Source organism: Rana temporaria, chromosome 2 (assembly GCF_905171775.1).
Source record: "Rana temporaria chromosome 2, aRanTem1.1, whole genome shotgun sequence".
NCBI classification, from domain to species: Eukaryota; Metazoa; Chordata; class Amphibia; order Anura; family Ranidae; genus Rana; species Rana temporaria.
Genome location: NC_053490.1, coordinates 339,674,087 through 339,700,760, shown reverse-complemented (window position 1 = coordinate 339,700,760; position 26,674 = coordinate 339,674,087). Strand labels below are relative to the sequence as shown.

The 26,674-nt window shown below is 46.2% G+C and overlaps 1 protein-coding gene across 1 annotated transcript in view; it reads left to right on the top strand.

The window, feature by feature from the left end:
* The window catches only part of LOC120928429 (C4b-binding protein alpha chain-like), a 217,912-nt gene that overhangs the window by 67,344 nt on the left and 123,894 nt on the right, over nucleotides 1-26,674 (top strand). The window contains exon 6 of the mRNA XM_040339535.1: nucleotides 21,421-21,600. Within this exon, the coding sequence (XP_040195469.1) occupies nucleotides 21,421-21,600 (180 nt within the window). The remainder of the gene's footprint in view (nucleotides 1-21,420; nucleotides 21,601-26,674) is intronic.

Below are 26,674 nucleotides of genomic sequence, written 5' to 3'. Positions count from 1 at the left end.
TCAAACTCAGCTGGGTGGTCCCCCTCTGCCCCCTCCGGAAGACCCAGGACCCAGACATTATTCCTTCGTAGGCGGTTTTCCGCATCATCAGATTTGGCCACCAGGGATTAGATGGTGCGCTGCAGTGAGAGGAGGGCATCATCATGGTGGGAAGTGAGATCCTCTGTGGTAGAGATCCGCAAATCAGTCTAAAATTCTGCCCCTGATTTTATCCACATCTTCCCTGATGAGGTTGCATTCCTCAGCCAGGTGATTAATGCGGACCAATTCCATGTCTGTTAACGGTGCTCTAAATTGATCCTGAATGTTACTGGGACACTGGGCGGGAATGTGCGGGCGCCTTTTCGGTCGCTGATTTGCTCTTTGAGTGCACGAGGAGGTGTTCTGGGGATTTTCAGGCAAAACTGCAGGATGGTGGATTTTCCCCTTTTAAGAGCATATGTTGTGCAAAGAGGGAGACTTCCATGCATGGGTGGCAGACACCTGAGACTGGTGCAATACTGATCTCCCCTCTTGAGGCCTTATGGTACCGGCTCAGATGCTGCACATTCTAACAGCCCCCCTCCGATGATGTTGCCTCAGGGATGGGAATGTGGACCGGCCTCTCTTCCCGCGGATCGTGGCACCAGAGCTAGGCGGATTCAGCAGGCTCTGTAGGCCTCAAGATGGCGGCCGGTGCGTGGAGTCGGCTGTAGGGGACCATCCAACAGCCCCCCGATGCTTGATCAGCCCCCTCCAAGAATGTTGCCACAGGTGTGGGAGTATGGGCGACCGCTCTCCCCATGGATTGCGGCACCGGATCAGAGGATGCAGGAGGCTCTGAGTGTACCACCACCTCTGGGGCCACCAGAATTACTGGCTTGCCCTCTACCCTGATCCTGCGAAGGAGCCAGGGTAACAGCTGCAACGGAGGAAAGGCATAAATGTGAGAGAACTGATCCCACGGGCACACCAGCGCATCCGTTTCGCAAGCCAACGGGTCCCTTGTCCGGGACACAAAATTGTTTAGCTTTGTGTTGAACCTGGATGCCATGAGGTCCACATCTGGTGATCCCCACTTCCGGCAAATGGCCTGGAAGACCTCGGGGTGGAGAGACAATTCCCCTGGAGACAGCTGCTGGCGACTGAGGAAGTCTGCTTGCCAATTTTCTATCCTGGGGATGAATATCGCCGATATGCATGGGACATGAGCTTCTGCCCAATTGAGAATCTGATCTACCTCCCTCTGGGCTGCCCGACTTCTGGTGCACCCCTGGTGATTTATATACGCCACTGCGTGGCATTTTCGGACTGTATCCTGACTGGGGAACCCCGTAACTCGGCTGTCCATGCTTTCAGGGCTAACAGTGCTGCCCGAATCTCTAGTAGATTGATGGGTAGAGATTTCTCCGGATCTGACCACCTTCCCTGTAGTGATAATTCCCCCAGGACTGCTCCCCAGCCCCTCAGGCTGGCATCCGTAGTCACTATCCTCCAAGAGACTGGACTGAATGATCTTCCTTTTAGCAGATTATGGGGTGTTAACCATCAACAGAGACTCTGCCGAACAGATGGAGACAGAGCCATGGGGAAGTCTAATGCCTGAGCCTTTTTGTTCCAGGCCAACAAGATGAAACTTTGCAATTTCCTTGAATGGAATTGGGCATACGGCACGGCCTCGAATGAGGCCACTAGCTTCCCCAACAACTGCATGCAGAGACGAATGGATGGTTATTTTTTGCCCAGAACTGACTGAATTACTTCCCTAATGGAAGCGATCTTTGCCTGCGGCAGGAAAATCTTTTGGTGGTCTGTATCCAGGAGCATTCCCAGATATTCCAGCCTCCTTGTAGGTTGCAAGGCTGACTTGTCTCTTTTTATGATCCAACCCAGAGATTCCAGATACGCTACCATAATGAGTACTGCTCGATTCAGGCTGATGGCCGAACGATCTATTAACAAAAGGTCGTCCAAATATGCCATTATAGAAATTCCCTGGGCCCTTAAGTTGGCCAGCAAGGACGCCAAGATCTCTGTGAAAACCTGAGGTGCTGTGGCCAAGCCAAAAGGAAGGGCCACGAACTGGAAATGGCGCTGACCTACTGCAAACCGTAGGAGCCTCTGATGCCCAGGAAAAATAGGGACGTGGAGATACGCGTCTTTGATATCGATTGACGCCAGGAAATCTTCCCCCTGCAAGGTGGCGGCTACCGAACAAATTGACTCCATCCGAAAGGATCGGATATTCAGATACCTATTTAGGCCCTTTAAATCCAGTATCAGCCTGACGTCTCCGTTTTGGGATTATGAAGAGATTCGAATAGAACCTGAGGCCTCGCTCCTGTATTGACACCTCTATGATTACCCCCTGAAATAGGAGGCGATCTAAGGCCACCAGGAGAGACCCCTTCTTTTCTGGATCCCTTGGCACACTTGACATAAGAAAGCAAGGAAGAGGGAATTCCCGTGACTCCAGTTTGTAACCCAGAGAGACCGTGGAGAGGACCCATTTATCGGGGACCCTCTCTTCCCAGATCGCTGAGAAGAACTGAAGTTTCCCCCCCCACCCGAATTAGTGGGGGCGCCCCTTCATAGGGCTGACTTCGGGGCTGGCTTGACCGGCTTACGGTTCCAGGGTCTCGTTATCCTGAAGAAAAGTATACCGCTCTAAAAACAATCAATCCCCATTGCTTCCGTCCCAACAAACCAAGAGGGTGCTGGCTGTGCTCAATTACCATGAGATGAAAGAAAAATCCTGGATTGCCGCACTCCTCAAAAAACGATGTCTTTATTCAAAACATGAAAAAGCAACAAAAATTCAAATGGAAAAAACAGCCAAAATTCATGCAGTCAACCAAGAAGTGGATTAGGAAAAAAAAGCTGACATGTTTCGCATCCTGTGATGCTTACTCGTAGCTAGTGAACAAATTACCAAAGTGTGCTTAAATAGGGGAGGGAAAGAGGTGAATGGGGCGTTTCACCAAACACTCCCAGGTGATCATTAGTCAAAGGAACACCATTTTCCTTGATGTATCACACATGAGGTGCTCCTGTGTATGAGATTAAAAAAGATTTGTGAATAAAAAAAATCTAATTTCTCAAACTCTTGATGGTGAAACCAAACAAGAGAAAGAAAAAAAGAGGAGAGACCCCATGTGTGAGACACATATATATGTCATAACCAGTGAAAAGGATGAATGAACAACAACAACAAATAAAACAAATAATAATACATTTTGTGTGACATTATAAAAAGGTTGTGAAGTAGACATATGTGGCTATAGGGTGAAATAGGCAATAAATAAAGAATGTGGAAATTCTGAAGACTGCAATCTTTTGTATGTCTAAAAACAAACAACATTTATATGTATAAAAATACAATATTTGAATTAAAATGGTATATGTGTGGTTATGATACCATGCACTATGTCGCTGCGCATTTATGGTTTGCATGTCATTATTAAACGTATATAGTCAAAATACTAAACCGCTGCTTTACAAAATGGAAGACTTTGTGTGGAAGGAGAATTTCTGCTGGATTACTTGTGATGTGTCCAATTTATACTCCTCCATCCCACACACCCTTGCTTTGCAAGCGGTGTCTTTCTTTTTGAAAAGATCGGGACGCTTTTCTCTCTTGCTCCAAGAATTTATTGTGATATGTTTGGAATATCTTCTCACCCATAATTTCTTTATGTTTGACGGGGACTACTATCTCCAAAGGTGCGGTGCCTCGATGGGCGCCAAATTTTCACCATCTTTAGCTAACCTCTACATGGGATGGTGGAAGAGGCACCGCATTTTTGGACCTGGTAGCCCCCGCCGCAGTGACACGGCTTTCTATTGCAGGTACATAGATGACCTCTTGTTTATTGTTTCCGATCCATATGTAGATTTACAGGAGTGGTTAAACTATATGAATGACAATCAACTCAATTTAAATTTTACTGGAATTCTAGATAAGAAATGCATAGAATTTCTAGATGTCACACTGACGGGTGAAAACAGTACAGTCATTTCCAACCTCTATAGGAAACCCAGCGCTGGGAATACCCTCCTACGGGCTGATTCTAACCATCCGGGACATACTATAAACAGTATCCTGGTTGGTCAATTCCTAAGATTGAGGAGGCTTTGCAGCAAAGAATCAGACTTTGATCAGGAAGTCATACACATGTCCAATAGATTCAAGGAAAGAGGTTACCCAAGAGCCATAATAAATAGGGGCATATCAATAGCCAAGAGAGTACAAAGAAAAGAACTGCTCTTAGATAAACTTCCTGGTCACGACGGACAGGGCCGTACAAAAAAGCTTAAAGATCAAAATTATACCACTACTTTTTCTACTCCATACAGCAGTGAGTTTCACAAAATAAAAAAGATTGTCACCAAATATCTTCCAATTTTGTCTAATGACCCTATTTATTGTGAAATTTTAAAAGGAGGTGTCCGCACTGTATCCAGGAGGGCTCCATCCCTCAGCAGTTTGTTATCCCCCAGTCTTTTTTGCAGTAGGCCCACTCCCACCAATTGGTTATCTTTTAATGGAACATTTAGATGTGGTGGTCGCAGTTGCACATACTGCCCTTTCATCCAAAAAGGGGACACTGTTACTTCCACCTCTACAGGGAAATCGCACAAGCTACATTCTTTCATTAATTGCAACACACGATATGTAGTATATGTGATCACATGCAAACTTTGTTTAATACAATATGTTGGTAGGACAACCAGAAGACTTAAGGATCGCCTCTATGATCACCTATACGATATCGATAAAGACCATGCCACCAATGTCGCCTGACATTGGAACATTGCTCATGACAAGGACACTTCTAGTTTAGTCATTCAAGGGCTAGAAAGAATCACAAAACCAGCTAGAGGTGGGGACAAATTTAATATACTGTGCAGGCAAGAAGTCCGATGGATTTTTATTCTTAATTCCAGACGCTCTTCAGGGCTCAACTTTGAGTGGGATGTGTCCCACTTTTATTAGTTGGGTCTGGCTGGTTCACATGATCATTCCATACCCCATTATACCCCATTATATATGAAACATATAATTTTCTGTTTTGTTTCAGATATTCTTATTGTATATACTTCTTTCCTTTGGCCAAATTTTTCTGATCACTTTTTCTCAAAATGAGTAGGTGTTTTCTCTTTTTGGGGACATTAGGAACATTGCGGCTCCTTTATCATCCTTCTTTCTAAATAGGCACTAATTTTGTGCCTCAATTTAAATATATAATATAAAAAATAGAAGATAAATGATAGTGGAGCTTTTCAACAGGTTCTGCCCTTGACACATACCGCTGCGTCATTTCAGGTTTGGTTTTTGTTCATTATGTCATTTTTTGAAGAGAGTTTTTTTTGGAGCATATATATTGCTTCCTTTTTTCTTTATTTTTATATAGACATTACAATGACTATATACGTTTAATAATGACATGCAAACCAGAAATGCGCAGCGACATAGTGCATGGTATCATAACCACACATATACCATTTTAATTAAAATATTGTATTTTTATACATATAAATGTTGTTTGTTTTTAGACATACAAAAGGCTGCAGTCTTCAGAATTTCCACATTCTTTATTTATTGCCTATTTCACCCTATAGCCACATATGTCTACTTCACAACCTTTTTATAATGTCACACAAAATGTATTATTATTTGTTTTATTTGTTGTTGTTCATTCATCCTTTTCACTGGTTATGACATATATATGTGTCTCACACATGGGGTCTCTCCTTTTTTTTTTCTTTCTCTTGTTTGGTTTCACCATCAAGAGTTTGAGAAATTCGATTTTTTTTATTCACAAATCTTTTTTAACCACTTGGGATCCGCCTGCCGTCAATTGACGGCTACAGTGCGGATCCCAATTTCCAAACCGCCGTCAATTGACGGCCGCCCCTTAGGGCGGTCCCCGCGCGCGCTCCAGAGCGCGCTGCGGGGAAAATCTGTGTTGGCCGTGTCCCTCGGACACAGCCAATTACAGATCGCCGCGAACGGCCAATCAGAGTGGCCGTTCGCGAGGCGATCTGTGCGGCCAATGAGAGAGGATCTCATATGTAAACATATGAGATCATCTCTCATTGCCGTTTTACACAGAGACAGCGGTGCTGTCTCTGGAGAGGAGACGGATCTATGTCTCTTGTACATAGAGACACAGATCGGTCACCCCCCCAGTCACCCCCCCCTCCACCTACAGTTAGAACACTAAGCAGGGATACATTTAACCCCTTCCTCACCCCCTAGTGTTAACCCCTTCAATGCCAGTCACATTTATACTGTAATTAGTGCATATTTATAGCACTGATCGCAGTATAAATGTGAATGGCGCCAAAAATGTGTCCGATGTGTCCGCCATAACGTCGCAGTCCATTAAAAATCGCAGATCGCCGCCATTTCTAGTAAAAAAAATAATTAAAAAAAAATAATTCTGTCCCCTATTTTGTAAGCGCTATAACTTTTGCGCAAAACAGTCGCTTATTGCGATTTTTTTTTTTTTTTTTACCAAAAATATGTAGAAGAATACGTATCGGCCTAAACTGAGAAAACATTTTTTTTTTTTTTTTTAAATTGGGATATTTATTATAGCAAGAAGTAAAAAATATTGTATTTTTTTCAAAATTGTCTCACTTTTTTGTTTATAGCGCAAAAAATAAAAACCGCACAGGCGATCAAATACCACCAAAAGAAAGCTCTACTTGTGGGGAAAAAAGGACGTCAATTTTGTTTGGGAGCCACGTCGCACGACCGCGCAATTGTTAGTTAAAGCGATGCAGTGCCGAAAGCTGAAATTTCACCTGGGCAGGAGGGGGGTATATGTGCCCAGTAAGCAAGTGGTTAATCTCATACACAGGAGCACCTCATGTGTGATACATCAAGGAAAATGGTGTTCCTTTGACTAATGATCACCTGGGAGTGTTTGGTGAAACGCCCCATTCACCTCTTTCCCTCCCCTATTTAAGCACACTTTGGTCATTTGTTCACTAGCTACGAGTAAGCATCACAGGATGCGAAACATGTCAGCTCTTTTTTCCTAATCCACTTCTTGGTTGACTGCATGAATTTTGGCTGTTTTTTCCATTTGAATTTTTGTTGCTTTTTCATGTTTTGAATAAAGACATCGTTTTTTGAGGAGTGCGGCAATCCAGGATTTTTCTTTCATCTCTCGTTACCCTGAGCCTGACCTTGTGATTTACCTCCCATACCTGACCGGCCAGGAAGCAGTCGATACTGCCTAGAGGCCGAGGACCCCGTGGCCGGAGAGGCTGGACGTTTAAAAGTGGGACCCCTGAACTTCTTTTTGACAGGCAAAAGAGTACTTTTCCCACTGGAGATCTTTTGTATATATTTATCTAGATCCTCTCCAAACAATCTTTCACCGTGAAAGGGAAAACCAGCCAAGTGTAATGACACTGCTATGTGAGTACTTATTGGTAATGCTGAATCTCAGCTGCAGAGGCTTCTCAGGACTAACCACCAGTTCACTCTCTATGTAATCAGAAAGTTTGGGGTTAACTCATCACAACCTCAATTAGATACCAACATGAATCTAGCTTATTGCATCATAAGCATGACAAGAAAAGGAAATAATATTAAAGTCTCTCAGGTAGAATGGAACGTTACTGTGTATCCTTGCTATGCAGTATTCAAGAGACACATATGTATGTGGCAGAGTACTTAGTGTATGGCATTTATAATGCTACTTCACATTAATAAGGCTCAAGTACTGATATAGGCACAGTCCTTCACAATATAGGATCAAGTATCTAATGGAAGGGGTCACATCAACTATCAATCCCTCCAAGTGGCATGCAGACTGGTTAATGGTAACAATGCAAGTCAGGTATGTTTGATCAAGATACTTGCGGTTCTGCTGGGTGTTCTAGTACACCGTCTGGAGGTTGGAGGTTGTAAGTGGGAGAGTCCCAGGTTCCAGGATGCTGATGAATCCGTCTATGGCTGAGACAGGGTGAAGAGAGCTGAGGGCATGCAGCCTGCTGGTTCAGGGAGACAGGAGATCCATGAGCAGGATACAAACGGGGTGTCAAGGTCTCCGGAGGATCCTGGGTTTGAGGGTGCGGGAACACCCTGCCGTCATCTCTGGGTGATTTAAATAGCCGCGAATTCGCGGGGAAAACGGGGAAGCACACTAAGTCGCACTTCCGCGTTCCAGCGTGGAACGCAGATGTCCGCACACCGGAAGTGACGCGGACGTCTTGCAGAACCGAGCGCAGCTGCTTGGACAAGGCACAGCTGCACTCGTTCTGCAGATAGGAACATGGGAGATGTTACACCAAGAGCTTCTTAAAAGGAGTCTCAGTCGACCAGTTCTTCAACCACAAAAAGTCTCCGCATATGCACCAAAATGAGTGAGAGGCGGGATGCCTGCTGGATAGAATCCTTAATGGCATCTACCGCGAAACACAAAGCTCTAGGCAGATCGGCCAGCTCCCGAGCCTGTTGAGCAGGGATATCCTTCAAGACCTGTTTTGTTTGGTCTTTCAAAGCCTGGCAAATACCTATCGCTGCTACTGCAGGCTGTACTACCACCCCAGCCATGGCAAATGTTTCCAAACGTTTATCCGTAGGATCTTTAAACATCTATATATTGTTGACCGGACAAGTGAGAGTTGTATTAACACATGAAATGGCCGCATCCACCGCCGGAACCGACCCATTTTTTTGTAAATTTTTCTTCCATTGGGTAGAGCACTGAGAATTTTTTAGGAGGAACAAAGATTCTATCCGGACCTGTCCAATCCTGAAAAATTAGGCCCTCCAACGGGGGGTGGACCGGGAAGAAAAAACTAGTCTGTGGGGCCTTCAGAGAACCCAAAGAGAATACTGCGCTAACAGCCGGTTCTGGCAGAGGCAACTTAAACGCTGAATGCACCATGGGAGCTGAGAAAGGCTCCTCTATGGACGACTCCTCGTAATCCGACCCTTCCGAGTCACCATCCCCCGATCTCCTGAAGCAAATTCCATCCCTTCTGGGGAAAAATCTTCTGTCGGGGATTCTAGTATCTAGCCCGCTTTCTCTCTGGCAAGGACGGAGCAATTAACGCTGCCAATCTGCGTTCCAAGCCCCCTAGGGTGGATGCCAACACCTCCTCTGTTACATAAACAGGAGCAGGCTGCGAAGGGCCAGCTGCAGCACCCAGTAACTCCGATGGCTCGCCCTGGGCGACCAACTCTGATCTTTCAGGGGAGATCGGCACCTCTGAAGCCTGGCCCAGATCCTCAGAGCCTGATGGGAAACCTTTTTTTTTTCTTTTTTTAACATTTTAGTAGTTCCCGTCCCTTTTGGGAGCTATAATACAACTCCGAGGTACTCCGCTACTGAGGAACTCTCTGCTGTAGCTGTAGTAATCAAGCTAGGGTAAATGCTAGGTAAATGGCGAGCTACCCTGAGCTTTTTTTTTTTAGATTGAGCTAATGCCGAGCAAACGCTGGGCTAATGCTGAGCCAATTTGAGCCCACACTGACCCCCTGGGCTAGAGTTGAGCGAATGCTGAGTCCAAAAACTTACCAAAAACACAAAGCGGCGCCTTCTAAGCGTAGCAGTTGAGAAGTTTATTTTAAAATTATAGTGGTATGTAAAAACGTACTCACAAAGCAAGTGTTAAGTCAGGCATGGAAACATTAGTGCTGTCATCCGCGGGGATTCCGGTGGAGGCAGTCGTCACTTGTGCTGGATCTCAGCTGTCTCCTTGCCACAAGCGGCGGCGGAGACCGAACGGTCTCGGAACCAAAGAGAAGGGAGCTGGTTTCCACGGTGTGCTGCGTCGCTGACGTCACTTCCGGGCGCGGGAGGATGCGCGCGTTCAGGACATTCGTGTCGCTTCATCAGACAATCTGATGAAGGGACACGAATGTCCTGAACGAGGATGCGCGCATTCAGGACATTGGTGTCCCTTCATCAGACAATTGCCTGATGAAGGGACACGAATGTCCTGAACGCGCGCATCCTCTCACGCCCGGAAGTGACGTCAGCGACGCAGCACACCGTGGAAACCAGCTCCCTTCTCTTTGGTTCCGAGAGCGTTCGGTCCCCGCCGCCGCTGCCGCTTGTGGCAAGGAGACAGCTGAGATCCAGCACGAGTGACGACTGCCTCCACCGGGATCCCCGCGGATGACAGCACTAATGTTTCCATGCCTGACTTAACACTTGCTTTGTGAGTAAGTTTTTACATACCACTATAATTTTAAAATGAACTTCTCAACTGCTACACTTAGAAGGCGCCGCTTTGTGTTTCTTTTGCTGTTCTACAGATTTCTTCATCTGTCAGCTGGCTGCCATCAAGTGAAGTCTTACCATTACAGTGTTTATGGACAATTGATATGGACTATAGCATATCCATTAATCGCTTATTTGAACTCTGGTCTTTTTACCCTTCACTCCCCCCTCCCCCCTTTTCCCAGGATTGATTACATATAGGTACTCATTGGGAGTGCGCTCAATTATTTGTTTTTGTTGAGCTCTTGCTAAGCTACCATTGGACTCGTGCTGAACCTGGTGCTGAATAATGCTAGGCTCCCTGTTGAGCATGCTGAACCAATGCTATGCACTTTTCTGTGCTAAATGCTGGGTGAAACGCTGGCTAGAGCTTCAGAACTAATGTGAGCTCAATGCTAGCCACTGCTGAGGCAACCAACGGGGAGGCCTGCCCGACCTCTGTCACCTGCGCAGGCAGCTAAAAATCTGGAGCTGCTGCTCTGACACTGCACAGCTGCTCTGTGTCCCACCGGCAGCTTACCCACACACGCTCACCCGTCTTATACCCAGGTGTCCTGCGCTGTACAGACGAGGTGAGAGTGTCAGGACGCTGCCCGCCCCCTCCACGTCCCAGATCGTACTTCCGGAATCGCGCACCCGCGTGCACGCCGCGGCCGACGGCGGGAGCAGGGGGCCCGCTCTACAGGCAGAGGAGAGGGGGAAAGACACACCGCTAGAGCCACCGGGACCAGCCCTTTGACCGCCCAAGCTGCAGCATATATGGAGCGTGCACACACCGTCTGGTAAGAGCTTTAAAAGACATCTACCTTGCCTCTTTTAACCCATGTTATAATTCAGCCCAGACCAGGTACCAGCACTTCCTAGGGGAAATCTATGGGTGCCACAGCCATCCTGTCTCAACAGACATAGTGGTTACTTTGCCCAGGCTTAAAAGCCCTTTACAGGCAAGACCCCACATCCCCTTATGGAAGACCTCCTGTTGAACCAAGTTCCCCAGGTACTTCCCCTTACCTTCCACACTGCAGGGTTTGCCAAGCAGATGACCCAATCTTCACCCCTCACTGTGGGTATTGTCTATGACCTTCAGGGACCGGGGTCCATGAACAGGAACACCACTGCCCTGGACCTATATAGCACCCTGGCAGCAGAAAAAAACATTTGGTCTTTGGACTGACCAAAAGTACTGGAACCCAGGATCCAGCCCTCCGCAGAGAGGCATTATAGGCTAAACCTCAATCTTTGTACCGAGGCCGGGTACCGTCCACTTTGGCTATGAAGCACCTTGGATGGATCCGGTTTTTCCTAGCTTGCCTAAGCCTCAAAGGACCCATAAGCAGAGCTATCTTCAAACGTGACCAACACCTAAGACACTGGTGAAAAAACTGAGGTACTCCCGGTATGGGAGGGGGTTATATAGGGAGGGGGTTTCCTGTCTGAGAGTGCCAGTGTCCATCATCTGAAGGTAGACTCTATAACCCACATAGTAATTGCTTTGCTGCTCTGTGTCCCATGATGTACGATAAAGAAAAAGGGGGATTTTGGGACTTTAAATGAAGCACATATGTAGTGTGCTTCCATCCCTGGTTCGTATAAATAAAGAAAGAAATTGGGACTTTGAATAAAGCTATTGACATTGTGGAGGTGAATTGGTAAAAGGACATGTTTATTAACATGGAAGGATGTAAAAATACATCTCAATAATGCAAGACAAATAAAAAGTATTAATTTTATATATTGTGTGTGTGTGTGTGTGTGTGTGTGTATGTGTATATATATATGCACATGTGGCATGGACATCATAGATATTTAACACCCTCTACCGTAGGTAGGTGCTAGAATAGGATTTTTTTGTCAGTGCTGGTAAATTTAGGCCTGCTTGTTTTGATTTGGAGGCAGGGAGTGGTTAGTGTAGCAGTGGGCGTGGTTACCTGTGCTCTAGTTCTGAGGTGCCAGATTGTTCTGGAAGAGAGGCAGCTCATGTAAGGAGCCCTGACCAATCCCCACTTGGTATTGGCAGGGGGCAGGCCTCCCATATAAGTTGAGGTCACATGCCACTGGGGAGGAGTTATCGGCCAGGAGAAGTGGAGAATGGAGTACTAGGTAATAGCAGGAGGCCATCCCCAAAGTGGATTTCTGGATGAGGCATGCCAGGAGAGCTGGGTGCGAGGCCAAAGTAGAGACACTGTTGAAATTGTGTCCTATCGATGCGGCCTGAGGGTGCAGGATTTGTGCATCGGACTTTGTGTGGTTTTGTGTGCGTGCCATGCTGACATGCGGCTCCCAGGACAGGCTACCCTCCTGGCCCTGGCCCCGATACCCTGATGACCTCTATTGTATTTGACTCAATGCAAGTATCCAGGACTGGAAAATGTGCCTTTTTCTGGTATGATCAGTGCTATACTAGATTAATTATACTTCATTCTTAATGGATATCCTTGAGCATCCGCTCCTAATGAGTGTTCATACACGAAACGCGTTGAAGATTCAGGATGCAGGATGTTATGTTTTTTTTTAATCATCTTTATTTCTGTTGCAATGTGCCGCCTAGATAACGTGTGTGTGTGTGCGTGCGTGTATATATGCAGTTGTGCTCATAAGTTTACATACCCTGGCAGAATTTGATTTCTTGGCCATTTTTAACCACTTGGTAACCGCCCTATAGACAATATACGTCTACAGGGCGGGTGGTTAACTCTAGGAGGGCGTCAATGTACGTCCTCCCAGAGTCCGTCTCCCGCGCGTCCCCTGGGACGCGCACACGGGAACATCCATGACCGCCGGGTCCAGAGGACCCGGCCGATCACGAATCGCGGTAAACGGCCGCTGATAGCGGCCGTTTACCATGTGATCGCTCCGTCCAATGACGGAGCGATCACATGTAAACAAACCGGCGTCTTTTGATGACGCCGGTTCCTCCCTCCTCTCTCTGTACCGAGCGGTACAGTGTGAGAGGGGGGAGCGCGGGTGTCAGCAGCGCTGTGGATGGATCTGTGACTATTGCAGTCACAGATCCATCCATCCCTGCTCAGCCATCCCTGAAACCCCCTGCAATACCCCCCCTACAATACTCTGCAATACTCTGCATACCCCCTACAATACTCTGCAATACTCTGCATACCCCCTACAATACTCTGCATACCCCCTACAATACTATGCAATACTCTGCATACCCCCTACAATACTCTGCAATACTCTGCATACCCCCTACAATACTCTGCAATACTCTGCATACCCCCTACAATACTCTGCAATACTCTGCAATACTGTGCAATACACTCTGCAATACCCCCCCTACAATACTCTGCATACCCCCGGCAATACTCTGCATACCCCCCTGCGCAATACTCTGCATACCCCCCTGCGCAATACTTTGCATACCCCCCTGCGCAATACTCTGCATACCCCCCCTGCGCAATACTCTGCATACCCCCCCTGCGCAATACTCTGCATATCCCCCTGCGCAATACTCTGCATACCCCCCCTACGAAATACTCTGCATACCCCCCACCTGCGAAATACTCTGCATACCCCCCCCCCCTGCGAAATACTCTGCATACCCCCCCTGCGCAATACTCTGCATACCTCCCCTGCGCAATACTCTGCATACCCCCCTGCGCAATACTATGCATACCCCCCTGCGCAATACTCTGCATACCCCCCTGCGCAATACTCTGCATACCCCCCTGCAAAATACTCTGCATACCCCCCTGCGCAATACTCTGCATACCCCCTGCGCAATACTCTGCATACCCCCCTGCGCAATACTCTGCATACCACCCCCTGCGCAATACTCTGCATACCACCCCCTGCGCAATACTCTGCATACCCCCCTGCGCAATACTCTGCATACCCCCCTGCGCAATACTCTGCATTACTCCCCGGCAATACTCTGCATTACTCCCCGGCAATACTCTGCATTACTCCCCGGCAATACTCTGCATTACTCCCCGGCAATACTCTGCATTGCTCCCCGGCAATACTCTGCAATACCCCTGCACAATTACTCTGCGCAATTACTCTGCAATACCCCCGCACCAATACTCTGCAATACCCCCGCACCAATACTCTGCAATACCCCAACACCAATACTCTGCAATACCCCCGCACCAATACTCTGCAATACCCCCGCACCAATACTCTGCAATACCCCCGCACCAATACTCTGCAATACCCCCGCACCAATACTCTGCAATACCCCCGCACCAATACTCGGCAATACCCCCGCACCAATACTCGCCAATACCCCCGCACCAATACTCGCCAATACCCCCGCACCAATACTCTGCAATACCCCAACACCAATACTCTGCAATACCCCGGCTAATACTCTGCAGTACACAGAAAATACTCTGGGAAAAAAATGCGTTTTAACCACTTCCCGCCCGCCGGCCGTCATGACGTCCTTGACTTTGTGCAGGGATATCTGAATGATGCCTGCAGCTACAGGCATCATTCAGATATCATTTTTTTCAGCCGGCGATTCCCTACACCGTAAGAACAATCATGTCGGCTGTTCCGCCTCTTGATCGTTCTTACGGGAGGCGAAAGGGGACGTCTCCCCTCCCTTCTCCCTCTGGTGCCTCTTCTGACTCACCGCTACGATCGAAACCAGGATCGTTTTATTTTTTTTTATTTTTTTTCAGGCTTCCCAGCCTAGAGGTGAGATGTGGGGTCTTATTGACCCCACATCTCACTGTAAAGAGGACCTGTCATGCTATATTCCTATTACAAGGGATGTTTACATTCCTTGTAATAGGAATAAAAGTGATCAAAACATTTATTTTTGGGGAAAAACGTATCAAACTAAAATAAATAAAGTGAAATGAACAATAAAAATATATATTTTTTTTAAAGCGCCCCTGTTCCTGCGTGCTCGTATACAGAAGCGACCGCACACGTAAGTCCCGCCCACATATGAAAACGGTGTTCAAACCACACATGTGAGGTATCGCTGCGAACGTTGGAGCAAGAGCAATACTTTTGGCCCTAGAGCTCTTCTCCAACTAAAAAGATGTAACCAGTAAAAATATTTAAAGCGTTGCCTATGGGGATTTTTAAGTAGCGAAGTTTGGCGCCATTCCACAAGCGTGTGCAATATTGAAGGGTGACATGTTGGGTATCTATTGACTCGGCGTAACTTCATCTTTCATATTATGCAAAAACATTGGGCTAACTTTAATGTTTTTTTTTTTTTTAAAAGCACAAAACCGTTTTATTTCCAAAAAAAACGCATTCGAACAATTGCTGCGAAAATAACGTGCGCGATAAAAAGTTGCAACGACCGCCATTGTATTCTCTAGGGTTTTTGCTAAAAAAGCATATATAATGTTTTGGGGTTCTATGCAATTTTCTAGCAAATAAATGATGATTTTTCCATGTAGGAGAGAAATGTCAGAATTGGTCTCGGTGCTCCAGAACGCCTGATGGTGCTCCCTGCATGTCGGGCCTCTGTATGTGGCCACGCTGTGTAAAAGTCTCACACATTTGGTATCGGCATACTCGGGAGGAATAGCAGAATGTGTTTTGGGGTGTAATTAGTGTTATGCATATGCTGTGTGTGAGAAATAACCGGCGAATATGAACATTTTGTGAAAAAAAAAAAAAAAAAAATCTTGATTTTGCAAAGAATTGTGGGAAAAAATTACAACTTCTAAAAACTCACCATGCCTCTTTCTAAATACCTTGGAATGTCTTCTTTCCAAAAAGGGGTCATTTGGGGGGTATTTGTACTTTTCTGGCATGTTAGGGTCTCAAGAAATGAGAGAGGCTGTCAGTACATCGGGTGTGATCAAATTGATCAATTTTCAGTAATTGGTACCATAGCTTGTAGACCCTATAACTTTCACCCAGACTAAATAATAACCCAATTTTTTTTTTTTTTTACCAAAGATATGTAGCAGTATACATTTTAGGCCAAATTTATGAAGAAAAATTCATTTTTTGCAAAATTGTATAATAGAAATGAAAAAAAATTCATTTTTTTACAAAATTTTCGTTCTTTTTTCATTATTAGCGGAAAAAATAAAAACCGCAGAGGTGATCAAATACCACCAAAAGAAAGCTCTATTTGTGGGAAAAAAAGGACAAAAATTTCATTTGGTTACAGTGTTGTATGACTGAGTTATTGTCATTCAAAATGTGAGAGCACCGAAAGCTGAAAATTGGTCTGGTTATTAAGGGTGTTTAAGTGCCCAGTTGTCAAGTGGTTAAGAGAATATGAATGATAACACAAAAACTTTTCTTTCACTCATGGTTAATGGTTAGTGTTTAGCTGAAGTCATTTATTATCAATCAACTGTGTTTACTCTTTTTAAATCCTAATGGCAAAAGAAACTACCTAAATGACCCTGATCAAAAGTTTACATACCCCAGTTTTTAATACTATGTATTGCCCCCTTTAACGTCAATGACAGCTTGAAGTCTTTTGTGGATTAGGCCCTTTATCTTCTCAGATGGTTAAGCTGCCCATTTCTCTTGGCAAAAAGCCTCCAGTTCCTGTAAATTCTTGTGCTGTCTGGCATGAACTGCACGTTTTGAGATCGAGTAGCTCAATGATATTGAGGTCAGGAGACTGAGATCGCCACTCCAGAACCCTTACTTTATTCTTCTGTAGCCAATGACAGGTCGACCTGGCCTTGTGTTTTGGATCATTGTCATGTTGGAATGTCCAAGTACGTCCCATGCGCAGCTTCCTGGCTGATGAATGCAAATGTTCCTCCAGTATTTTTTTTTTTGTAAAATACTTTTTTTATTGAGATTTATAATATACATACAACTTCAGCCGAAGTTGCGGGCTACAGTCACCGGTTGCAGTAAAATTCTGGTGTGTAGCAATAACATAAACACAGAAAAATAATAAAGAATAAAAAGAAAAAAAGTTAAATATATAAACAAAAAGAAAAACACTAATACAACACTTGTTCAGACAGATACAGATACACAATCTGAACCTCCCACCAAAGGAAGTGCATTGTGATTTAAGGCGTGGTCTCCATTTGTACTTTAAAAAAAACTACATTGTAGCTCACCAGCACCCCCCTAAACCCCCCCCCCTCCCCCCATCCACCCAATAGAAGAAAAAGAGAGAATCAAAAGGCCAAAGAAATTCTTACTACCACCTGAATTCAATTGTAACTATGACACTGTGTGTTAATACGAGACTTTATCCAGCGATGCCATCCAACCTTCCTAAACCTTATCAAACTTGGTCATGGCCCCCTATTCAAATATGTTGCTTTGAAGAAAGGTACTGCTTAATTGATTCATGATTTCCAGGATACCAGAGATGGGGCCGAAGAGCTCTTCCATGACAGGATAATATTTTTTTTGGCATAAAATAGGAGGGTGAGAAGAGTTCTTATAGCCCTCATAGTGGCCAGAGGTTCCACCAAATGCAATAGGCACACTTCAGTTGACAGGGGGAATCGAGATGGAGGTGACCAATTTGAATACATTGAGCTATAGCTTGCCAGTAGGGCCTAATCTGGGGACAATCCCAAAGTATATGTATAGAGTTTTCTAGGGGTGCCGAACTTCTCCAACAGAGAGAGTGTTGATTCCCAAACATCTTGGCCAACCTGGCTGGGGTAAGGTATGTTCTATGCAGGAATTTATAGTGGATCAGAAGATTCCTAGTAGAGACTAGGCACTGAATTGAAGTCCCCCACATATCGTCCCTGTTATCTCTGTCTATCCCCGGGGCCACAGTCTCACAGGCCAGTCTGCATAAGTACAGTCGTCTCTTGAAAAAGTTATTTGTATAAACTCGAGAGTGGTTTAGTCATGGAGTCGCTGCGTGTCAGTAGCTCCCGATCGCTGGGTTCAAGAACAAGAGATTCCTTGCCAAGTTGAGCGTAAAAAAGGCATGTCTCAGTTGGATATACCTAAAAAAACGCTATGTAGTAGAGCCTTTATACCGTGTTTGGTCCACACTACTGGGTCTGGGTAATTAAAGAAGTGTGGGAAATAGGGATTTCTCCACAACGGTAGATTGGGGAAAAAACGATTTTGGGCCTGACTGCCACATTCCCTGGGTCACAGACCATGCCCTAATCACTGACCGCATAGAATAAGTAAGTAATTAGGAAGATCTCAGGCCTCTGTAGACCAAATGTGAGAGTGCTTCATAAGAGCCCACAGAGGCAGCCTCCAGGGACACAGGAGTCATCTGGAAGAGTAATTAGCCAGCGGTGGGCTATTGTCAGTTGGCCTGTCAGAAAGTATTTCTAGAAACTTTATACTGCTAGGCCCCCCTCCCCCATGGCTGTTGCAGTATGGCCAGTTTAAGGCGAAGAGTTCTCCACCACAGAAAGGAGATCATACTATCTCTAGATTTAAAGATTGTCTTTAGGATCCACACTGGAGAGTTTCTGAATATATATATCTACAATCTACTGAATCGGCAGGGGATTCAAAACATTTTGCAGATCCATTATGAATAACTTTCAGGCGACTAGGATACAGCATATTATACACCAGGCTTTTCTCTCTCAGGCGTCTGCGGACATCGGTGAAGGAACGTGGATGGTAATGTAGCGCTACGTGTGAGACAAAAAGCAATGGCTGTATACACCTAATGGGGTGTGACCATATATTGTGACACAAAAGATGTAATGGCAAAAATTGCTCCACAACAAAATGTGAAATTCAAATCAATAAAGTGAACAATATAAACAAAAATTTAATATAGTGTCCATAAACAATAAAACGATGAAGATGTCATGAGATGGCGGAGAACTTCCCAACAGAAATCTTCAAATATGAGGTGGAATACATATGCGCTTACTGCAACCGCTGGACCAAAATGTCGTACGACAGTGGATCGATCGAGCTTGGAATGTCCCACAGAGATGTCACCGGAAGTCCAGAAGAAAATGGAGTCTACCTCCTATGCAGTCAGATGTCGTCAACCCAGGAAAGGGCAGGAAGACCAGATGTTCATTGGCCACCGACTACTCCAATACTGGAGATCCTAGTAAACCGTGGGTATGGCAATCATAAAAGATCCTCCAAGCATCCATACACGATCTGGTTCAGGTAAGTGGCATGGGTACTGGAAACCAACTGGAGAGGGCTCAAAAAAACATTATCTTCCACAAATTCATGTAAAGAGAAGAAAAAAATGGGGGCTCCAATGGTGTAGGTCATAAAGAGGTTTTAATGAAAAAAACAATATACATAATAAAATATAAAAAAAGGTGATCACAATTCATAAGTATTAAAAGCAATATGGGGAGCAAAATGCATGGTCCGACCTTCGTTAAGCACTATAGGCTGGTTTTATTATCTGCCCAGGACCAGGCCTTCAAGCGGTAGTCCCACCCTAGGGTAAGTGCTCGCTTATCCTGAAAGATGAAAGGGGGAAAATCTAAGTTTCATATCGGTAACGTCTTTTCCAAGAGTCTTTTAGGACAGCACCGGTACCCACCCAAATAACAATTCGCCACTTGGACCTGAGAGCTTTAAGATAATGAAGGTTGGTATGATGTGTTCTTGTGTCTCCCTATACCCACCAGAGGTTCTTGTGGAAAACCGGGCTGGAGCGGATGAGTGTCTTAAAGCTCTGATGGAGGCGGTGTTTCCTGAGAAGGAAGGAGCCAAGGTCTCAACGGTAGCTGTCCTGAAAGACTCTTGGAAAAGACGTTGTGTAACTTGGATTTTTCTGCAGGTCTTGGGAGAAATCGGGGTATAGATGTTGTGACAGACTCAGATTCTCCTATGTCTAGGGTCACCTTATGTCCAATAGGGCCATAGGGGGACTAAGAAATTACATCATAAATTCTATGAGATGGGACATTACTGATACTGATAGTTCATATTCCAGGATGTCTTGAGACATAGTACAGGTGATTCCATGTGGACCAGAGTGACTCATTCCTCTGTGTAACAGACTGTTGAAATGTTAATGTCCCACCACCAGCCATCTCTCTATTCTTTGTGCTAATTGCCTCTATTGTGTGTGTGAAGATGTCCTGTGTTTACGGTTAAGAGATTGTGTATTGTACAGCAGATGAATGAAGAGTCGGGGTGTCTAGTCACCTCGTCTGGCTAAATGATTACATAAATTAGCTCATGTTAATTATTGTTCTGGCCACCTCCTCTTTACTGTATAAAAGATTGTGTTTTTGGTTCTATTAAAGATTCCATACTTGGCACACATACAAGTCTCATCTCGTTGTGTGTTACAAGGCAGCTAAAATATCTGGTATCTATGTCGAGATTATGAGAAGCAGTATGTGACGGAAGCATTCGGTCTGGATGCGGGGACCTTCCGTGACAGATGTATCACAGCATTTTCATACTTTAGCTCAGGGTGCTTACGAGCCATGGCCAGGATTAGATCTCTATCCCTGAAATTAAGCAGGTGAACCAAATAAGGGCATGGCCACCCACCAGCAGGCCTCCGACCCGTGGGGACCCTGTGTGCATGTTCCACAATATATACTGGGGATGGGCGTTGCAAGCCCAGGAGCCGTTTAAAAAAAGATTCAGCAAACACTACAGGATTAGGGCCCTCCTCGCAGGTAAGTATAACATGTTTGTAAAACTATTTTTAGTAAATAATCACTTTAAACCAAGCACAGGCCTAGGTACATCTCCAAATCTTAAACTGGTAGTAAACGCAAACAAAAAACTTTTCCCCTGCAAGGCGATGTTATAATGTGCTTGTATGCATTTCATACTAGCACATTATGTGAAACTTACCTTAAAACGAAGCCCTTCACTCGGTCTTCCTTCCTGGTTTGCAGATTCTGGTCCTTTGAATGGCAGAGCCATGATGACATCACTGTTTATGGCACAGGGCTCTGGAGGAATGGCACGGGTATGCTGATCCATCCAGGGCGCATTGCGCCAGTGACGTTGCTGGCAGCTACACAAGTAAAAATTCCCTAAACCTTGCATATGCAGATATTTACAGTACCTACAAGTGAGCCTTATAGACTTACCTGTCGGTAAAACATAAACCAATGTCCTATACTACCACTTTAAAACTATACTGTGGGTGGCTACAGGGTTGAATACAAATAACAAAACTGTATCCATGCTCTGTGATTTTATAGACATTATCTCTATTGTTTAAGTTTCGATGAGCCATTTTTGCATTAATCTGTTGTCTTTACTTTAAAATTACAAGGGAACCTTTTTTTTCTCTAAATGTGTATATTCTGTCATTTTATTTTTATTTTAGCTGTATTATGTGCTGCACCAGAATCGCCAGCTAATGGAGAATTTAATCCACAAAAAGATGAGTACACATATTTTGATTCTGTAACATTTTCATGCCAGAAGCCTTTAGAAGTCGCGGGCACTGCTTCTATATCTTGTACAGGAACGGGGGAGTGGAGTTCCAATTCTCCTACATGTAAAGGTTAGAAATATGGCCTTTTTTTTGTATTTTGTATCAATGTATTTAAAGCGGTAGTTCACCCACAATCCCATGATTTTACCATCGAGACAGGCATTGTAGCGCGAGCTACAGTATGCCTGTCCCGATTTTTTTAACCCCGTACTCACCTTGTAGTCGTCCATCGTAGATTTCGGCTCCCGCGGGGAATGGGCGTGCCTATGGAGAGGGAGGATGATTGACGGCCGGCCCTGGCACGTCACTCTCCCCGAAGACAGCCGGAGTAGGTCTCGGCTCTTCACGGCGCCTGCGCACAGGCTATGCGCACGCGTCGTGAAGACCAAGCCTATTTCGGCTATTTCCGGAGAAGCGTGACGCGCCAGAGCCGGCCGTCAATCATCCTCCGTCTCCAGAGGCACGCCCATTCCCCGGTATCTTCGATGGACGACTACAAGGTGAGTATGGGGGGAAAAAATTCGGGACAGGCATACTGTAGCTCGCGCTACAATGCCTGATTTTAAGGTAAAAAAATAAAAATAAAATGTTTTCCCGTCGATAGGGTGAACCCCCGCTTTAAGACCCGGATGTAGAATTTTAGTGATTTGTTAGTTTCAGCAAGAAAGGTGATTGTAACCATAAAAGGCCCCATGTACACGGGACGCTGCTAAATGTACGTTCAGAGGCAGTTGGACGCTTTTTCTTTCTCGTACATCACGGGACACAGAGCGGCATATTCATTACTATACGGGTTATATGGAGTACCTTCAGGTGATGGACACTGGCAATCTCAAACAGGAAGTCCCCTCCCTATATAACCCCCTCCCATAGGAGGAGTACCTCAGTTTTTTCGCCAGTGTCTTAGGTGTTGGTCATGGAATAGCTTTGCCTCCACATCCTTGGGATCAAGGCAGGCTAACCGGATCTGTCCAAGGTGCCTCAGAGCCAAAGTGGACAGTACCCGGGCCCCAAACCGAGGGGTTTTGCCTTAATGCTTCTCTTTCAGAGAGCTGGACCGTGGGCCCAGGACTTGGAGCCTTTTTTAGTGCCTAAAGAAACCTGTTTGCCAGGGTGCTGTATAGGTCCAGGACACCACCCACTAGTACGCCACCCACGGAGATGGGGGAAGATTGGACCACTTGCTATGCAACGTCCTGCGGCATGGAGCAGGTAAGAGGGGGGGCCTGCAGGACTTGGTTCGACAGCAGGCTCTCTAGGGGAAATCTTTGGGGGAGTTAGCCTAAGTATGCTCCTGCATTGGCAGTCTGGGGCCACTATGTCTGTGTAAAGACAGGATGGTCTGTGTTTTTACTCCCCAAATGTTTGATCTCCCTGGTCTATTTTGCAGGTACTATCTGGCTGTTACATAGTTACATAGTTAGTCAGGTTGAAAAAGACACAAGTCCCATCCAGTTCAACCACAAAAAACAAAAAAAAACAAAATAAAAAACCAGTAAAATCCTATACACCCCAACTCCATACCCACAGTTGATCCAGAGGAAGGCAAAAAGGCTGTGTGCTAGGTTGGGATAGGGGGGGGGGGGGCTGTGTGCCTATACCTTACCCAGAACTAGGGAGGTGTCTTGGACCTACCTAGGGTTCTTACCTGACTGGGTGCCCGTGCGGTACTCGCTCTCCTCCGGTCGGGTCCCGCAGCAGGAGGATCTCATGGTGGGCTTCCAGCATGGCCCCCCCGTAACACACACGCGCACGAGGATATCGAAATGTTCGCGCCGTTGCGGGGGGGGGGGTGTAGCGGGGAACATCATGTCTCATAGGAGGAAGGGGCGTCCCTTCCTCTGCTGTATACAGCTCATTCTGTTACTGAGCTCCTCTGAAGAGGAGGACACAGAGCGGCAGCGCTCCGGGCTGATGCACAGTGGCCACCCAGTGGCGCAAGGGAGTATTGCAGTTTGCGAGCAGATAGCTATTTCTGTCTAACCTAAAATCCCTTTCAGGGCAGCAGGTGGAATACTAGCCCCCCCCCACCAAGTTTTTTTGTGGGGGGGACAGTATTGTTTCATAAAAAAATAAAAAATAAATAACAAGGACAAGATCCGAAATAAAAAAAAAAAAAACATACTGGGCTCCCCCACCAGGTTTTTGGACATTAGTAGTAACTGCTGTTCCCTAAACCACATAGATTTTCTCCTAGCTACAAAAGTCAGTTGTTGTAAGCAGGGTACCTTCGGTATTGTACCATGGCTCCCAAAGGCTCGGGATCAAGGGGTGCAAAAAGTGCCAAAAAACAAAAGGGTTCCCCCTCAGATTCTGAGGATACGAGTCAGGCTATGCCAGTACTCTCCCCACCTATTAACCCAGTGGTGGGCGCCTTGGTTGAGCCAGTAGGGGGGTCTGGTGCTGAGGCTGGCCCAGATCCACCCAACCTTGTGTTTGTCACAGAGGAAATGCTAGCCGTCTCCCTAGGAGGGCTAGAGAAAAGATTGGCAGCTATGATCACTAATTCTATACCAGGCAAGAAGCGGACTAGATCCCCTTCGCCTAAATGTGTATCCTCAGATGCTGAAGTTCTCTCTCCGGAGGAATTAGAATTTCAGGAGGACCAATTGGACCAGAACCTAGAAGGTTCAGAGATTGAGGAATCTACTGTGGAGGAACCATTCTCAGCCTCCCAAGCGGAGAGTCTGTGGGTCCAGTCTTTGACAGACATGGTCCGCTCTGCATTTAAGTTGCCCTTACAGAGCCTCGGGTTCCGTCAGTTTCTCTTTGGGCTCTTTAAAAGCGCCCTTGAGCAACGCAGTTTTTTCCGGTCCATCCTCTGATAGAGGAATTAATCCTCCTGGATTGGGTACGGACCAGACAGAGATATTTCTGCCGCCCTAAAAGATTTTCTGTTATCAACCCTATGGAAGAGAAGTTTTCTAAGAGGTGGGCGCTCCCAGCTGTGGACGCAGCCATCTCATGTGTAAATAAGTCATTAACTTGCCCGGTGGACAAACATACAAATGTTTAAAGACCCGGACGATAAACGTTTAGAAAACACTTTTAAAAGCTTCCCTGGTACGGCAGGAGCAGTGGTACAGCCAGCAGTGGCTGCTTCGGGGTCTTTCAGGCTTTAAAAGACCAGACAAAACAGATGCTTAAAGAAATTCCTGCCCAGCAGGCAGAGGAGCTATCTGATATTCCAGAGCTCTGTGCCTTTGCGGTGGATGCTATAAAGGACTCCATGCAGCAGGCGTCTCGTTTATCACTATTTATAGTGCATATGAGAAGGCTCTTATGGTTAAAGAACTGGGCGGGCCGAGCCCCCATGCAAAAAACTTCTGGCAGGTTTTCCTTCCATGGAGGACGACTCTTCGGAGAAGATCTGGATAAATACATTCAGACTATTTCAAGTGGCAAAGATACCCTTTACCAGTTAAAAAGAAATTCCGGGGTCCTGCGTTTAAAAGGCAGCTCTCCCCTGTTCTGGGGCCCTCAAATTCCAGGCAGTATCGACGGCCTCCTGCGCGATCAAACTTTAACAATAAATCGCAGGGACAGGCCTCTGAGGCAAAAAGCCATGGTATCGCAAGCCAGCAAAGCCAGCCCTAAGTCTGCCTTATGAAGGGGCGCCCCCACCCACGAGGGTGGGGGAAGGCTTTGTCTCTTTACAGAGGTTTGGGAAGCCAACATCCCTGACAGATGGGTCCGGTCTTCTGTGGCCACAGGCTACAGATTAGAGTTTCCTTCACCTCATTATCAGGAGTCAAGGGTACCAAACGATTCCGACAAAAAAGGCCTCATTACTGGCGGCATTGGATCGTCTGCTTTGCCCAGGGTGTGATAGTAGAGGTACCAGCCCAGAGCAAGGGCTAGGTTTCTACTCCAATCTGTTTATCATCCCAAAAGCCCCCCCCAACGGCGATGTCAGGCCAATTTTGGACCTAAAGGGTTTAAACTTTTACCTAAAGGTTCAATCTTTCGGAGTGGAATCCGTGCGTTCGGCAGTCGCCGCCCTCCAGAAGGACGACTTTCTGGCTTCTATAGACATAAAGGATGGCTTACCTTCATGTACCGATCTTTCAGCCACATCAAAGATTTTTACGGTTCCACGGTAGCTCAGCGTCATTTCCAATTTGGGGTGCTCCCTTTCGGCTGGCTACGGCCCCCCCCGGGTGTTCACGAAGGTCCTAGCTCCAATTTCTAGCCAATCTAAGATCCAAGGGGTCTCGGTCCTAGCTTACTTGGATGACCTCCTAATCATAGATCACTCGCCTCCTTGCCTGGAGCGAGGCAGTGGGCCCTCACGGTTCAGTACCTTCGAAAGGTTCGGTTGGGGTCCTAAAGCGAGAAAAATCAGCATTTCACCCACAAAGCAGTTGGAATATCTCGGCATGAGGTTAGACACGGAACGGCAAAGAGTGTTCCTGCCTCTGGTAAAAGTCGAGGCTATCAAGGAATTGATACATCTGGTTCTAAGCAAAAGAGAACCAACTATTCGCCTATGTATGTGATTACTAGGCAAGCTAGTGGCCACGTTCGAGGCGGTACCTTATGCTCAGAGCCACACTCGCATCCTACAGGCAGCCATTCTGGCAGCATGGAGCAAGAAGGCACAGGCCTTGGAGTTTCCTTTGCCACTATCATCAAGAGTCCGGCAAAGTCTGTGCTGGTGGTTAAACCCTCAGAATCTGCTGAAGGGAAAATCTTTCAGCCCCGTAGCCTGGAAGATAGTGACCACAGATGCCAGCCTGAAAGGCTGGGGAGCGATCTTGGATGGTTACACTCGCCAAGGTACTAGGGCAGAGGCGGAGAGGCAGTTGCCCATCAATATCTTGGAGCTCAGAGCTGCTCGGCTATCCCTCTTGGCTTGGGAATACCAAATTGCAGGGGTTCCCGGTGAGAATACAATCAGACAATGCCACAGCTGTGGCATATATAAACCCCAAGGGGGAACCAAGAGTCAGGCCGCTCAGAGAGAGGTGAGCTTGATTTTTCTGTGGGCAGAGGCTCATGTACCCTGCATATCGGCGATATTCATTCCCGGAGTGGACAACCTGCAGGTGGACTTCCTAAGTCGCCAAACTCTGTCGCCAGGGGAATGGTCTCTACATCCCCAGGTCTTTCAGACAATCTGCAGAGGTGGGAGTGCCGGACG